General features: G+C 44.5%; 1 protein-coding gene across 1 annotated transcript; it reads left to right on the plus strand.

The window, feature by feature from the left end:
* The first annotated feature begins 1,047 nt into the window (after positions 1–1,047).
* Positions 1,048–3,908, plus strand: LOC120943624 (hemoglobin subunit beta-3-like). The gene is made up of 3 exons (XM_040357024.1): positions 1,048–1,221; positions 2,314–2,536; positions 3,679–3,908. Exons 1-3 carry the CDS (start codon positions 1,130–1,132, stop codon positions 3,805–3,807), a joined length of 444 nt encoding a protein of 147 aa, XP_040212958.1. The 5' UTR covers positions 1,048–1,129; the 3' UTR covers positions 3,808–3,908.
* Positions 3,909–17,457: the final 13,549 nt, after the last annotated feature.

The following is a 17,457-nucleotide window of genomic DNA, read 5'->3' on the forward strand; positions in this document are numbered from 1 at the left end:
TCAACTAATGCAGTGGTTCTCCACTTAACTGCATATTCCAGATGAGGTCTTACTAATGATTTGTACAGGGGAAAAATGATCTCTCTCTCTCTATGAAGTCCACACCTCTCTTAATACAAGAAAGGATTTTGCTCGCTTTGGAAGCCGCAGCTTGACACTGTTATTATTAAGCTTATGATCTGCCAAAACCCCAAGATCCTTCTCCACTATGGATCCCCTCAGTTGTACTCCCCTTAGTATGTATGATGCTGCACGTTTTGGAAATGCACATTTCAGCTATTCTCAGGTGTGAATGAGGCCTGATATTGACACAGCAGAAAAAAACTGACAGAGGTTCAAATCCTTTCACACTCTATCCAAAAATAAAAAATAAAGTTTGAGTTTAGATGTAACTTATGAAACATTACTATGAATTTTCGGCAAAAAGTATTTATACATACAGTGTATATATATATATATATATATATATATATATATATATATATATATATATATACTGTAAGCATTATTATAGCCTTGCTATTAGAAATTTTAGGAATGACTAAGATATGAAGATTATGTATCCAAAATATAGTGAACCGAACATTTTCTATGTTATGTCTGTACACTTAAATAACATTCAATACATTTCTTAAAAAAATCTATTTTCAAACCTACTTAGCCTTCAAGCATGATGGTGATATCATAATAATCCTGTTTATCTATATAATTCAACACTATGTTGATCTGAGAGTATAATTCCTATGTATAATACCTGTAACACAAGAAATCTGTTGCCATGTTTCATGAAAGACATAAAATTGGGTGTTCTGTATCACAAATTGTATCTGTTGCATAGATGTTTATGTCTTATCTGTTTTCAACTTATGCATGTTGAGGCCAAGTTCTGTGTGATCAGCATGTAGCCATAGAAAATAAGCTATGAACAAGGCATGATATAAAGCAGCATAGTCAGTGATATGATTCACTTATCAGTTTAACGGAGATACAATACTATGACAAAGCACAAATGCAATGTAGGCGTGACTTACAAAGCAGACTATAAATAAAATGGGGAGAAAGTTGTGTTTGCCATCCACCATCTACTTCTTTAAGCAAGAGCTACTCTCATCTGACTCAATCCAACACCATGGTTCACTGGACTGCTGAAGAGAAGGCCGCCATCAACTCTGTGTGGCAGAAGGTCAATATTGAACAGGATGGACATGAAGCACTTACCAGGTATAACAACTTCCCTTGGTGTTACTACTTTTTCAGAATCTCTCTACTATGCTACCAGTATCTTCTAACCTGAATCATTTAACAGTCTTCTAATGCTTTATTATTTCCATGGTTTTAAATTTCAAAATGTAATTTAACCTAAAAAAATTACTTCAATGTATCAGATTTGGGTTTGCCTAATAAGTCACTATGTAAAGTGGAATTCCATAGTTTTCCTTGTTTGTTGCATATTTTACACCTTTGTTGTTTTTAGATTGTCCAAATCCAATCAGTGTGGCTGTGAGTAAGAAGAATAGAAAGTGATGAAAAATCTCCCCAGTGGGGCCACTGACAGAAAAAACCATAGGAGAGATTCCAAACCTAGGAGAGATCACCCACTTTATCGAAAAAAAAAAAAAAAAGGAATTAGTTATTTATTGCTGTCTGTGTCCCCACCTTTTCTGTTTGTGCTGGTCACAATTGTCACCTAGACTGAAAATTAGAGAAAATCCCAAATCTTGAGTTGCCACTAAAACAGAAATGGAAGGGAAAACTTCTAATTGGCACAGTTCTGGTGACAACTGTCTAAGAGGGGATTTTCACCATTATAGAGAAATTTCCTCTCACTTCCTGTTGTGGCTATAGGACAGGAAGTGAAGGGGAAATCTCTCCAATGGTGGAAAAAAAATAACCAAGGTTATAATCCTCCACTACTCTCTGGCTTGGTATGGTAATCTGTGCAATTATTTTAATCAAAATAATACTTTGCAAGTATTTTACCAAAATGATAATTGTCATTACTGATGTTTCTTTCTGTTATTTATTTTCCTTTCCTAAGATGGGACTTCCTGCACAATAGTGTAGTAAATGTTAGTTTTGAAAGTAACATATATGTTTACACAGAATGATAACATAATTTGTTTTATTATTCATATCCTTGCACACATACATGCAAGTAGTAATTGGTACAAGTTCACAGGTACATACCAGTCAGTCATACAGGTACTGCATCATATCCATGAAGTTGTATTTATTAATTGCTGATGTATATATATGTTTGAAGGTTCCTGGTGGAAAATATTAATCAAATATGTTTTCTTCCATTTATCATAGGCTGTTTTTAGTCTACCCCTGGACCCAGAGGTATTTCAGCACCTTTGGAGATCTCTCCAGTCCAGCTGCAATTGCTGCCAATCCTAAGGTGCACGCACATGGCAAGAAGATTCTGGGAGCTATTGACAATGCCATCCATCACCTAGACAACGTGAAGGGCACTCTGCACGACCTCAGTGAAGAACATGCTAACCAACTGCATGTGGATCCTGAGAACTTTAGGGTAATAATTTTAATATTTTATTTAACACTGGGCTTGATTGCTTTCTATTGACCAAACAGAAATGTACTGTATGACCTTGTCACCTTTGTGTATATTTAAATCCCAAACTTTGTTCATTTTGAGGAGTAAGACATATTTAAAAACCCAAGCATTCTTTTTTTCCTGCTTTTTGTATCTCATGGGGGAAGATTTCCACATGCTTCCTGTCTTAGAGACTAAACAGGAAGTGTGAGGGAATCTCTTAGGCCTCGTACACACGACCGAACATGTCTGCTGAAACTAGTCCGCGGACCAGTTTCCGCGGACATGTTCGGTCGTGTGTACGGCCGACCGAACACATTTTCCGGTGGATCGGACAGGTTTCCAGCAGACAAATGTTTCTTAGCATGCTAAGAAACATGTCCGCTGGAAGCCTGTCCGTCGGACATGTTAGGTCGTCTGTACGACTCACCGGACATGTCTGCTCAGCCGAAAGCCCTCGCATGCGTCGAAGTGATTCGGCGCATGCGTGGAAGCATTGACCTTCCAGGGTCGCGCACGTCGCTGCGTCATCGTCGCGGCGACGGCGTGGCCACGTCACCGCGTTCGCTGTCCGCTGTAAATTTGGTCTGATGGTGTGTGCAGCCATCAGACCAAAATCCGGCAGCGGACATGTCTGATGAAAATGGTCCGCGGACCGTTTTCATCAGACATGTCCCCGTCGTGTGTACGAGGCCTAAAAGGTTTTGAAAAAGTAGCCTCTTATACAATTTCAAATTGACTATGTGACCCCATTAGAAGATACCTTTCACCTCTGGTGCTGGTGACAATTGTAGAGCGGATGGAAAATTATAGGGGTGCTAACCCTTCCGTTCTCCATTAAAAAATAAAAATAAAAGTTTGGCTTTGAATATATCTTAATAACTAGAGTAAATGGTCAATAGTAGTCCACAGCAACCAATTTTACTTTAGCAGCTCAAGAAATAAGTAACAACTGCTCATCTCTCTTTGGTTGTAGTACACTTTTACACATTTTCAAACTTTTTTTACACTTTGGGTAACGAAAAAAGCTGTTATATATTACTATTTTTCTAATGAAATAATTTGATAAAGTAATGATATGTTTAAATACTAATAACAAAATGTTGCTTTTTTTTATGTAGCGTCTTGGAGAAGTGTTGGTTGTTGTCCTGGCTGGCAAACTGGGATCTGCCTTTAGCCCTCAAGTCCAGCATGCATGGGAGAAGTTCAACAATGTCCTGGTTGATGCTCTTAGCCACAGCTATCACTAAACTACAACATGAACAGAAAGCAGCATAGTTTTTGCTGAGGCTGTGTAATGTGTGTTCCATTTTCAGCACATGTAATAAAAACAAAAACCTGATAAAAGCTCCATCCTGTAATGTTATATTTATTTGTAAATGCTAAATCTACAATGTGGCCTGTACATGAAAATAGGTTTGTTTGGTGTATTTCCTAGTTAGGCTAACTGATTTCTAAGGACAAACATAAAGAGTCTGGAATGGATTTTTCATGAATGCCATTCTTATCCTGGCACTCAATGGTCTCTGCCAAGGGAGCACTGAAATTATTGTTTCTAGGTGGCAAACACAATCTAAAAACTAGTCCTTTCATGGCAGGGACACATTTCCGTGGGTTAAAAATAGTGTGCCATGCAAGGTGTGCCATGGTGCCACACTGATAGGTGGGCATGGTAAAAGGTACATTTTCCAAAATTACATAGCTAATTAAAACACACTTTATCTTCCAGCATCAGCTTCCTTTTTCAGCTCTCTGCATTTTGTCACATTACATCTCAGAGCCACAATGGAATTTGCTGATGGACGTTTTGCCTCTACCAGACACTGTGTGATTGCAGGTCTGACCAGAAAACAATAAAGTGCCCAGAAGCTGTCACTATCCCATATTTAGGGATAAGCTGAACCTGGATTTGGTTTGAGGCAGGTTCTATGAATATTAATGAAGTTCAAGTGCCAAATCTAAACCCTATTGAAGTCAATGGGAAATGAAGATTAAAAAATAGTAATGGCTATTTACTAGATTAAGAGAGATTGTCAAACAAATGGCATGGGGGATGGACACTTTGCTTTGGGGAACACGTAGCAAACCAAAAAATGCTTTTTAAAAATTCAGGGAGCAGCTTTTTATATCATGCTTAAAGGGCAATATAAAAAATGCATTTTTTTTTAAATAATGTGCCTGCAGGATGCTCTCAACCTGCCTGTGAAGTGGCACATCTGTTTGATATATACAACCTTCTATAGCAAAACTGACAGTATTTGACTGTGGAGTGTTTCCTGGGAGCCACCCCTTCCCGTCCCCTCTTCCTGGCATTAGCCTCTGGTGTTGTCCTAAGCCTCTGCCATGTTGTGGAGGGGGGGGGGGGTGACATTTTGTGATATTGCTTTGTGCAGGCCCAGGCCTCTGTGGCCGTGTGCCTGAGCACTTTTCGTGCCCAGTGAAGTCCTAGGTGGCTGCTGCTATCGGGCGTGCATGCACAGTGGCTAAAGGTCAAGGCAGCTGAAGGCACAGCAGGTTCTACACCCTGGTTCCCCTTGGCAGCTGTTTGTGGCATTGGGACAGGGCTGCCGTTAGAAATCATGGGGCCCCCGTACAGCCTCCCCCCACCCAATAGAAAAACAACATTTTCACTAAAAATACACAAAAATCATTATTAGCAGACACAAACATAACATAACTTACAAAACTCCTGCTAAATCTAAAAGATAAAACTACAGTGAGTTAATAAATAAAGTCCTGTGTGTAAATGAGGTCTTGGGGCTCAGTCACATTGGGAATCAGTGTTTTTTTTTATGTGGCTATTGCAGTGTGAAGGCATATGTTACACTATGGAAATGCATCAGCTGTATGAGCACAGATGCAGGTCCTAATTTGACAGGCACGAGGATGCAGATGTACATCCCCAAACACAGAACGTGTGCATTCGGGGCCACTCACCCACACCTGCACACCTTTCAAATTAGGACCTACAGCTGTGTTCATATAGCCACTGCATCCTCATAGAATAACAGGTGGCTCTAGCCGCACTAACAATCTACTTTTCCTGACTGACTCCATGGCAGCCTACGTGTGGGTTAATCCCGCCTCCTCTCCAATGTGATAGGACCCCATACCCATAAAAGTTAACTCACCAATAGACTCAGTGTTCCTTTTTTTTCCTCCTCCATGGATCAAAATCGTTTTTCTTCAAGGAATGGAAAAGGGCACACTTTAAGCGGTGCAGCTCGGATCCCAGCCATGGGCGGGTGGTGAGCTTCCCAGCACACTTGGTTGTGGCTGTGGCGTGTGCTGAAGACTTCTAGGATCGGCTGGCAAGGTCCCTTTCTATATATTTCCTCCATGGCAGTCGCTTATTCGTGCCTCTGTGTTGTTTGTTTTGTGTGTGTATGGCGGCTGGAGCGCCTCTGCGTTCCAGCACGCCTGTGACTTCCTGATTCCCCATCGAGTGCCCCGCGCATGCGCCGTATCCATCCTCAGAGCGAGGCTTGGTCGCGCATGCGCAGTCCGTCGATTCCCGCGGCGGCCGCGCAGGCGCCGTGGGATCGCGTTCCACTGCGCAGGCGCGTTCGTGGAGGACGCGTGACGTCACCGGCGGGTGATTTAAAATCAGCTGCTCGCCTATGTTCATTGGGTTTCCCTTCAGGCGAGCAGCTGAGTGTCTGGGTGTTTCCCTTCTGGTTGCCAGGTCAGTGAATGTTGCTTCTGGCTTTTATTGATTTTACCATGCTCCTATTTTGGCTTATGTTTTATCTGCATGTATTTAATTATTTAAATCACTATGTTAACTTAATTGTTTTGTCTAAATGAATTTTCGTTTAATTAGTTGACTATATATTTATTTATTTATTTAAAAAAAAAAAAAAAAAAAAGCAGCAGCAATGAGCAGAGAATTTCTTCTTAAGGGGACAGCACACTTTTATTTAATATATTTTTTATTCGGCACCATAGGTTCCTTGTTGGTCCTGAATTGTCATCCACTGTACGCAGGTCCAGAGTAATTATGGACCAGTCACCGTCTACAGGTGGCCAGCCCTCACGCACAAGGTATGTGCGGGAAAGGGTTCGGGTTTGGGGCTGCTAGTCACATTTTCATGTGTGTTGACAGTTTCCTCCCTAAATGTTTTTTATTTAGCCCTTCCAATCCAGAACCGGAAGACCTTGCCAGTCCGCAACGCACTTCTTCTTCCTCAAAGTCGAGGTCCAAGCGTAGATCTCCATCTACTTCTTCCCACCGGAGGAGAAGATCACATTCCTCCTCAAGACACCGCTCCCACCGCCATGATAGTCGCTCTGATCGCAGAGCCTGCTGGGGATGTGACACTCGTGTCCCTGAGGGCAAATCATTGTGCGACCGATGCTACGCCCATGCGGTTAGGGAAAAAGAGACTGAAGGTCATCGCATCGAGTCTCTGGTGGAACGTGTGGTTCAACGAACTCTAAGAGAGAACATGCCCCACACGCAGATTCAGACCAACACTGACGGGTCTGCTTCTCCAAACTTGGAGATCCTAGAGGATCCAGGTCCTTCCCGGCCTCAAGCCTCCACTCCGGCTTTTCCTGAGGGTGACCTAGAGAGTGATGAAGAAGGCTTAGAATTTGACTTCGCGCAGGTGACGCCACTCGTCAAAGCGATTAAGGAGGCTCTCTTATGGGAGGAACAACCTGCTTCTCCAGCCAAGCAGAAAAAATATTTTAAGCGCTTGGGAAAAGAACGCCTTACGTTCCCGTTTCTGTCTGAACTGAAGGGTATCTTTGAAGAGGAATGGAGCAAGGTGGACAAGAAATCTTCCATGGCTAACAAAGCCTCAAGGCTCTATCCCTTCAAGCAGGAGGAGGTCAAACATTTGGAAAATGTTCCTCTGGTAGATGCGGCAGTAACGAGACTGGCTAAACATGTCACTTTACCTATTGCTGACTCCGTCTCTTTCAAAGATGGCCTGGACAGAAGAATGGACCAGGACCTCAGAAGAATTTATGGCCTTGCGGGCACAGCGTGCAAACCCGCTCTAGCTTTAGCGGCATTATCAAAGGCCATGGAAGCCTGGACGGAAAACGTTGATTCTTTCCTCAAAGGCGTTTCTGAAGAACTAGCCAAGAACTCAGCCACGGCAGAGCTAAAATTGGCGGTCGCATTCCTGGGCGAAGCCTCCGTTGACTTAATCCGCCTGTTAGCTAGGATTATGCTTTCTTCTGTAACCGCGAAACGGGCCCTCTGGCTACGCCCCTGGGTTGCTGACCCATCATCGAAGCAGAACTGGTGCAAGATTCCCTTTGAAGGATCAACCCTGTTTGGCAACAAGCTAGATGATGCCATCTCCAAAGTCACGGGCGGCAAATCTGGTTTCCTTCCTCAGGACAAGCGCCAAACGGGAAGAAAAATGCCTCAATTTCGGCGATACAGCCCGGACCGCGCTAGGGAAGCTCGCGCTTACAGGCCTGGTGGAAACTACAGAAGGAATTGGAGCAGAGGTAGAGGCTCCTACCGGAGACCTACTCCAACTACTCAGGCGTCAACTGGACGCGACAAGGGGAAATCTTTTTGAGACAACGCCCGCCCAAGCGGGTCGTGTGGGAGCTCGTCTACTCCTTTATCGGCACGTCTGGGCGGCCTCAATCAAGGACTTTTGGGTCATCAAGACCGTGACCTCAGGACACGCATGGTCCTTTTCCAGTCCTCCCTGTCCAAAGTTCATCTCCACCCTTCTTCCAGGGTCACTGGAGCAGAAACAGGTCCTTCTAGACTACATTCACCTCCTGAAGATTCAGGGAGCAGTGGTACACGTCCCAAAAGACGAACAGTTTCTTGGGGTGTACTCCCCTCTCTTCTTAGTACAGAAGAAGAACGGTACCTGGCGCCCAGTCATAGACTTGACATATTTGAACAAATTTATAACACACAAAAAGTTCAAAATGGAAACTCTATCAACCATCCAACAAGCAATACAGCCAGGCGACTGGATGATTTCCGTGGACCTAAAGGATGCCTATTTCCACGTCCCAGTAGCAGCAGAGCTGCACAAGTACCTCAGGTTCTATGTCAACCAGGAACACCTCCAGTTCGTGTGCCTACCCTTCGGCCTAACAACATCCCCACGGGTCTTCACCAAAGTTCTTTTGGCACTGGTAGCTCTCATCAGGCTGAAGAAGATTCGTCTGTATCATTATCTGGACGACCTCCTGGTCCTGTCCCAAGACAAGACCCTTCTCTTGGCACAGAGGGATCAGGTCATCTCGACCTTGTCCGAATTCGGGTGGCTCCTGAACCTGGCAAAAAGCCATCTAGAGCCAACTCAGTGTCTAACCTATCTAGGTGCTCAATTCGACACAGTAAGGAAGACCATCTCTCTACCAGCAGAGAAGATTCCGGTAATTCAGGAGAGGATTTCCCGGGCCTTGAGTACTCGCCACCTAAGAGCTCATCAATGCTTGAAGATCATTGGGACAATGGTATCCACAACACCAATGGTGAAATGGGCGCTTTGGAGGCTACGTCCCTTCCAATCCGGCTTTCTCAGGCAGTGGAAATCAGGGAGCATGAGTCAGCGGATCCACATTTCAACGTCAATGAGAGGCAGCCTCTTCTGGTGGCTTCAACCGAAGAATCTGCTGAATTGTCACTCCATCGCTCCAGTTTCGTGGGTCACAGTGACGACAGATGCCAGTGGCTCCGGTTGGGGGGCCTTATGCGGCACAAGCATGGCGCAAGGCAGGTGGGACGCTCGCCTACACAATCCGGGCTCGAACACCCTGGAGCTTCGAGCGGCCTGGTGTGCCCTACAGTCCTTTTCACAACTGCTGAAGGGAAAGTCAGTAATTCTAAGGATGGACAACACCACAGCAGTATCATATGTCAAGAGACAAGGCGGGACTCGGAGCTCATCCCTTCTCCAGGAAGTAGAGCCCATTATGAAATGGGCCCAAGTGAACCTGGTCAACCTGACGGCTGTTTTCATTCCAGGCATTCAGAACTCCCAAGCGGATTTCCTGTCACGAACTCAGGTGGACGTCAACGAATGGTCTCTCCACGACCAGTCTTTCCGTTGGATATTATCCCTGGGAGTCAATCCCCAAGTGGATCTCTTTGCCTCCCCGAACAATGCCAAATTGAAGAATTTCTACACAAGGGGTTACTACAGCCAGGCAATCGGGACAGATGCCCTAACGGATCGGTGGTGGTTTCAGAGGGCGTACGCCTTTCCCCCGATCCCAATAATTCTAAAATTCCTGAAGAGACTTCTAGCGGAAGAAGTGGAAATCACAATGGTGGCTCCATACTGGCCGAACAGGCCTTGGTTCCCTCTTTTGGTTCAGCTGAGTCTTCAGGACCCAATTCCAATACCATGCAGACCAGACCTTCTCTCCCAGGGGACACTCCTCCATCCCTGTCCGGCTCAAATGAAACTAGCGGTCTGGTTCTTGAAAGGGAAAGGCTAGAATCCCTTGGCTGCGCCTCTCGGGTGATCTCTACCCTTATGAGCTCAAGGAAAGGAAGCACAAATAAAGTGTACGGTAGAATATGGTCTAAGTTTGTGGAATTTTCTGTAACCGCGGGCAGTTCCTTCAAGAACCCAGAAATCCAAAACATCCTGAGCTTTCTTCAATCAGGGCTAGACCTACCCCTGTCTGTAAGCTCACTAAGAGTTCAAATCTCAGCACTTTCAGCCTTTTCTGGAATCCCTTGGGCAACTCATCCACTAATCAAACAGTTTTTTCGTGGAGCCTCAAGATTGAGACCTCTGAGGAAGCCAAGATTCCCCAAATGGGATCTCCCGTTAGTACTTGACTTTTTGAATGGACTTAGTATGTCGGGACCTTCCCCGTCCTCGTTGAAGAACTTTTCAGCCAAAGTAGCCTTTTTGGTAGCTATCACCTCGGCCAAGAGAGTGTCCGAGATCGGTTTTTTGGGTCACAAGGAGCCATTTCTCACCTTTTTTCCAGACAGAGTGGTTCTGATACCTATGTTGGGCTCCAAACCGAAGGTCTCGTCGGTTTTCCATGAGAATCAGGAAGTAGTTCTCCCTACCTTTAAAAACCCAGATTCTGATGAGACTCACCCTCTGGATATGGGCAAGATACTCACTGAATATCTTCAAATTACATCTACATTCAGACGTTCTGATCACCTGTTCATCCTGCATTCAGGCAAGAACAAAGGGAAGAAGGCATCTTCAAGAACAATCGCATCCTGGATCGTCCAAACGATACAACAGGCTTATTGTGCAAAGGGCTTGGCTCCTCCGCAGGCGGTAACAGCTCACTCCACGAGAGGGATGGCAGCTTCCTGGGCAGCAGCCCGTCATGTGGCGCCAGACGTTATTTGTAGAGCGGCCTCTTGGTCTTCTATAAACACCTTTATGTCCCATTACTGTGTTGAACCTGCAGCACTGTCTTCTGTAAATTTTGGTTTATCAGTCTTGTCGGCTGACGGGACAAATTAAATATATTTCTGTTCAGCATACCCACCCGTGTGTTGGCTAGTTATTTCCCACACGTAGGCTGCCATGGAGTCAGTCAGGAAAAAGGAAAATTTATTATCATACTTACCGTAATTTTCCTTTCCTGATGGACTCCATGGCAGACGGAGTTCCCACCCTGAAATTATGGAGTCGGGATAGTTACGGAACACTGAGTCTATTGGTGAGTTAACTTTTATGGGTATGGGGTCCTATCACATTGGAGAGGAGGCGGGATTAACCCACACGTAGGCTGCCATGGAGTCCATCAGGAAAGGAAAATTACGGTAAGTATGATAATAAATTTTCCTTTATTCACACTGTATGTGCCAGAGAATCGGTGTGAATGAGCCCTTATTTTTTTTATTTTTTTTTCACAATTTGTTATTTAAAAAAAATAATAATAATGATGGAACAGTAAGCAACTAAATAATATTTTTTCCCAAACAGTCATTTGAATAAAAACAATACTACAATATATTTAGATTAAAAAAATAATTGTATTTATTTTTTTGGCCGCAGCTTATTTATTGGTTTACCAATAACTCTTATCAACAAATCCATAAATTATTAGCTAGATTCAGGTAGCTTTATGCCGGCGTATCAGTAGATACGCCAACGTAACTCTGAATCTATGCTGTCCTAAATTTAAGCGTATTCTGGAAACCAGATACGCTTAAATTAGGCTAAGATACGAGCGGCGTAAGTCTCCTACGCTGTCGTATCTTAGGGTGCAATATTTACGCTGGCCACTAGATGGCGCTTCCGTTGAGTTCGGCGTAGAATATGCAAATGACTAGATACGCAGATTCAGAAACGTACGTGCGCCCGGCGCAGTTTTTTTACGTTGTTTACGTACGGCTTTTTCCGGCGTAAAGTTAGTCGAACAAATAGCTGGCCAATGTTAATGTTAAGTATGGCCGTCGTTCCCGTCGTTCCCGCGTCGAAATTTGAAATTTTTACGTAATTTGCATAAGTCGCCCGTGAATGGGGCTGGACGTCATTTACGTTCATGTCGAAACCAATACGTCCTTGCGGCGTACTTTGGAGCAATGCACACTGGGATATGTACACAGACGGCGCATGCGCCGTTCGTAAAAAACATCAATCACGTCGGGTCACCACCCATTTACATAAAACACGCCCCCTCATACTCATTTGAATTAGGCGCGCTTACGCCGGCCCCATTTACGCTACGCCACCGTAACTTAGGAGGCATGTGCTTTGTGAATACAGCACTTGCCTCTCTGACTTACGGCGGCGTAGCGTAAATACGATATGCTACGCTACCTCAAAGATGCGCCCGGCTACCTGAATCTAGCTATATCTTTTTATGATCAGAATTCACCTTAATAACTTTTTATCATAAATACCAATATAAAACTGAACAACTCAGCCATTATAGCTCAAGTTGTATAACAAGCATAACTTTAATCATAAATTGTCCCCAAAGAAGGCAGGAGCCATAATAAGCCTCCTGCCTACCTACCCAAAACCACAGCCTTTTCAATGACTGTTTGGAAATCTAAGTTCAAGATATCCAGGCCTACATCCTAAAGATGTATTCCATCCTTCCGATGTAATCCTGGAAGCCCTCCTTCCAACTCCAAATGTCTAAATGATATTCCATATCCTAAGGACATGAATTTTTCTATTCTTCTATTAATTTGCTTCCTGACTGTTTCAAAAACTGATAATCGGTTAACTTGAAACCACATTAAGCGAGGAATGATTTCCGAGAATACGATGGTCTTAGGAGAAGCAGACTTTAATTCTTTTATGGCCATTTGGAATAATACATTTAATGTTTTTAATTTGCCAATATGATTGCCTCCAAGGTGTATAAGCAGAATATCCGGTAGAGGCCATCTATAAACCAATTTTGCCAACACCGACATCAATTCTTCCCATATCATCCCTCTCTTACCAAACCAATAAATTTGAAACAAATTCGGATCCAAATTCAAGTTTTCTCCTTAAATCCTGTTCAAAGCTCTCCTATTTGCCCAAAACACAAACAAGTGTCTGATGATCCATATAACTTTTGGAGTACCTGAAATTCAAAACTGGACATTAGGTCTCACATAAGAAATATACGCATTCGATTTCCATCTTCTAATTTGTTTTATCTCAGGCCCTGTACACACGATCAGTCTAAACCGATGAGAACGGACTGAAGTTCATTTTAATCGGTTAACCGATGAAGCTGACTGATGGTCTGATGTGCCTATACACCATCAGTTAAAAAAACGATTGAGTCCAACGCGGTGACGTAAAACACAACGACGTGCTGAAAAAAACGAAGTTCAATCCTTCCAAGCATGCGTCGACTTGATTCTGAGCATGCGCAGGTTTTGAACCGATGCTTTTGCATACTAACCGTCGGTTTTGACCTATCGGTTATCAGTCCATCAGTTAAATTTTAAAGCAAGTTCTAAATTTCTGGACCGAAGGATAACTGACTGATGGGGCCCACACACGGTCGGTTTGGACCGATGAAACTGAACTGAAGTCCGTTCTCATCGGTTTAGACTGATCGTGTGTACAGGGCCTTATTCTTACCCATACCAAGTTTGGCTGCCTCAGATGCAGCGCCAATTCTCAAAGAATGGCAGGACAATCGTAGTTTGTCCAAATTAGGGGCACACAGGCATTTTTTCCAACACTCTACTGAATTGGAATCTTGTTAATGGAACATTATTCTCATGAACAAATAACAATTCATGACCAACTGGATGAGAAAGCATGTAATTATTCAACAATCAAACTGGGCAAATTACTGGATTATTACAAGGATATAGAATAATCCATGCACCTTTGCCTAATTGATCAGTTTTAGACTGTAGTAATAAAATGCAAACGCAATTTTCCTCGTTCTTGACCTACTCAAAACGGAGGCCGTTAAATGCAGATTTGTTTTAAGGGATTAATTTCGAAACTCTCAAGGCTGCGAAAAACAAACAGAAAAAGACACTTTGAATAATTAAGCTTCATATTCCGAGAAGAAAATACGCTCAGTGACTAAACAAAGTTTTTCTAGCAGCTCTGATGAAATTGGCTGTCTAGTATCCACTGAAAAGTTTGCTCTTTTGTAGCCTTTCATTGCCCGACTTAATGAGAAAAAACTAAAAAGTGAAGGAAAACCGTTTAAATTTAGAAAAAATGAAACTCCACATAGTATTTTATTAATATGCGACCATGAGAATTTCTTCTCAATCAAACTATTGAGAAAAGAAAGAGCCATATCCTCATTAACCACTTAAGCCCCGGACCTTTAGGCAGCTTAATGCCCAGGCCAGGTTTTGCGATTCGGCACTGCGTCGCTTTAACAGACAATTGCGCGGTCGTGCGTGCGACGTGGCTCCCAAACAAAATTGGCGTCCTTTTTTCCCCACAAATAGAGCTTTCTTTTGGTGGTATTTGATCACCTCTGCGGTTTTTATTGTTTGCGCTATAAACAAAAATAGAGCGACAATTTTGAATTTTTTTTTATATTTTTTACTTTTTGCTATAATAAATATCCCCCAAAAACATATATAAAAATGTTTTTTTTCCTCAGTTTAGGCCGATACCTATTCTTCTACCTATTTTTGGTAAAAAAAATCGCAATAGGCGTTTATCGATTGGTTTGCGCAAAATTTATAGCGTTTACAAAATAGGGGATAGTTTTATTGCATTTTTATAATTTTTTTTTTTACTACTAATGGCGGCGATCAGCGATTTTATTCGTGACTGCGACATTATGGCGAACACTTCGGACAATTTTTTTTTTGTAAAATATTTATTTCCATTTTTCAAAGAAAAGAGGTATTGACAATTGTACAATGCTGCATTATCAATCAGACAGAAAGCCAATACAAAATAATAACAATAACCAGAGTAGGGGGTGACAGTAAGGGAGGGGAGGGATAAGGGATAGTGGGCCAAAGGGAGGGGGAAGGGGATAGGGGAGAGAAGGGACTCTAAAGGAAAGTGCCTTCGGTCCGAGCTCAGGCAAACATTAAACCGGGAGCAGTGGCCCGCCATAAAGCAGGGACAGGCTGACACTCCACCCACCCGGGACATTCGATCCTCATGGGCGGGTCCCCCCAAAATAACGGGGGAGGGAATGTGTCCCCATGCCCCCGCTCCCCGGCAGACAGCAAGGTGGCTCCCTTTGCTACATGCTAATTGTAACAGACCTGAGAAATGAGACTAGTCAACCAGGTTAGGGGTCGCATCGATGGTCCCAATATTAAACAAATATCTATGCATTAAACATTCAGAAGGGGGAAGAGGGGCAAGGGATAAAGGAACAGAGTGGGGGTCAGGAGGAGGGACAGAGAGAGTTGAGAGAAGATAGATAGGAAGGTAGAAGGATCAGCACTCACCGCACTCGCCGACCAAAAGGACCCCCGTCATCCCGGAGCCTCAGGAGGTCGTCTGACGATGCGCCCGGACAAGTTCCCCAAAGGAGGGGTCAGCCAACACCAGTAGCGCCTCATCCAAACTGGAGGAGAGCAAAGCTGTGTCATGTACGTGGGCCTTCCACTCTGCCCAGGTGGCCTCGAATTTTTCGCGGGTATCCCTGCAGGTGGCCAGCCAACCTTCCGCTTCCATGATCTCCCCCACCTTCCCCAACCAGTCTTGCTCACTGGGAATGTGTGAGCTTTTCCAATGAATCGGAATAAGTCGTTTTGCCGCATTGAGGAGGTGGGGGAGAGCACTACTTTTATACCGTGACAGGGGAATGGGGGGGACGTGGAGCAGGAAATGTTGGGGTTGGGCCGGAACATCCATGCCCAAACCCTCAGACACGTGTTTAGCAACCATGTCCCAAAACGGGCGAAGCACCGGGCACTCCCACCAAATATGGAGGAGAGAGCCCCTTTGTCCACACCCCCTCCAGCACCTATCCGAGGCATTAGGGAAAATTCTAGCTAACACGGCCGGCACCCTGTACCAACGCGTCAATAACTTATAATTATTTTCTTGGGTTTTGGCATCAACTGAGCTCTTGTGGGTTAGGCGGTATAAGTGGTAAAGTTGGTCGTCCGTAAGGTCAATCTGTAGGTCCCTCTCCCATTCTCTAATAAAGTAAGGACGGGGATTCGGGGAAGCGTCCTCTAACAGTCGGTATAGAACCGAGATTAAATGGGGCTCTGGATCTTCCGACGCCCAGAGGCGCTCATACTCTGTCAGGCTAGTTCTGATCTGTGCTACCCTCTGACACTTTGCTGTGAAGGTCTCAAGCTGACGGTATCTCCAGAAGTCAAAGGGAAAGCTACCATATCGAGCGCGTAAAGTGGCCAGCGGTGTTAAAATTCCGCTGTCCATAAATCTTGCGAGGCTAACTACCCCATCCCTAACCCACGTTCCGAGGGAAGCTTTCAGCTCTCCTGGGGAGAACCACGGGTAACCTCCAACAGGCGCCAGAGGGGAAGTCCTCGGCGCTAGTGCCAGGCCGCCATTCAGTTTATCCCAAACGGACAGGGAGTGAGTCGTCAACGGGGACACCCAGTCAGAGAGCCCTCTACTGTCCGTCGGGACCCAGGGTGCGTAGGACAAGTCCCGTCCCGCCATTGTCTTTTCCAGAGGGACCCATAACTTAAGGGACGTATGGAACTTCCAGTTCAGGATGCGCTGTAGTGCGATCGCCTGATAGTACCTAAGAATATTTGGTATTCCCAAGCCTCCCCGCAACTTGGACCTTTGCAAGATCGTCATTGCCAGTCTAGGTCTTCTACCCCCCCATACAAATTTAGTAAAAATACTCCGTAGTTCAGTGAAGAAACGTTTCGGTAATTTTATAGGTATCATCTGTAAGAGGAATAAGATGCGGGGTAGAACTGTCATCTTCAGGATGTTCGTCCGTCCCACCCATGTGAACATTGTCCTATCCCAGGCCAGCAAGTCCTGGGAAGTCTTTTTCAAAAGAGGGACATAGTTCTGGGAATAAAGTGAGTCCACACTATTAGTAAGCTGGATCCCTAGGTACTTCATGGAGGACGTGGACCACTTGAAGGGGAATGAGTCCCTCAAGGAGGACGCCAGGGCAGGGGGGACAGTGACCGGCAGTATCTCGGATTTCGAATAGTTTATCTTGAAGTTCGACACCTCCCCGTATTCCCGGAATTCATCCATCAAGACTGGCAGCGAGACAAGGGGCTCCACCACATGAAACAGTATGTCATCTGCATAAGCAGAGAGCTTGTGTTCCAGGGAGCCTACATTTACCCCTCTAATGTTGGGGTTAGATCTGACCCTTTGCAGCAACGGTTCCAGGACCAATGCAAACAAGAGGGGCGAGAGAGGACACCCCTGTCTCGTGCCATTCCGGATCGCGAACCCAGCCGAGAGGCCACCGTTCACCTTAACCTGTGCTGTGGGGGAGACATAAAGCGTAGAGATCCAGCTTAGCATATGTGGGCCCAACCCTGCCTTCTCCAGAACCGCGCTGAGGAACTG

Source organism: Rana temporaria, chromosome 6, assembly GCF_905171775.1.
Source record: "Rana temporaria chromosome 6, aRanTem1.1, whole genome shotgun sequence".
Taxonomy (NCBI): Eukaryota; Metazoa; Chordata; class Amphibia; order Anura; family Ranidae; genus Rana; species Rana temporaria.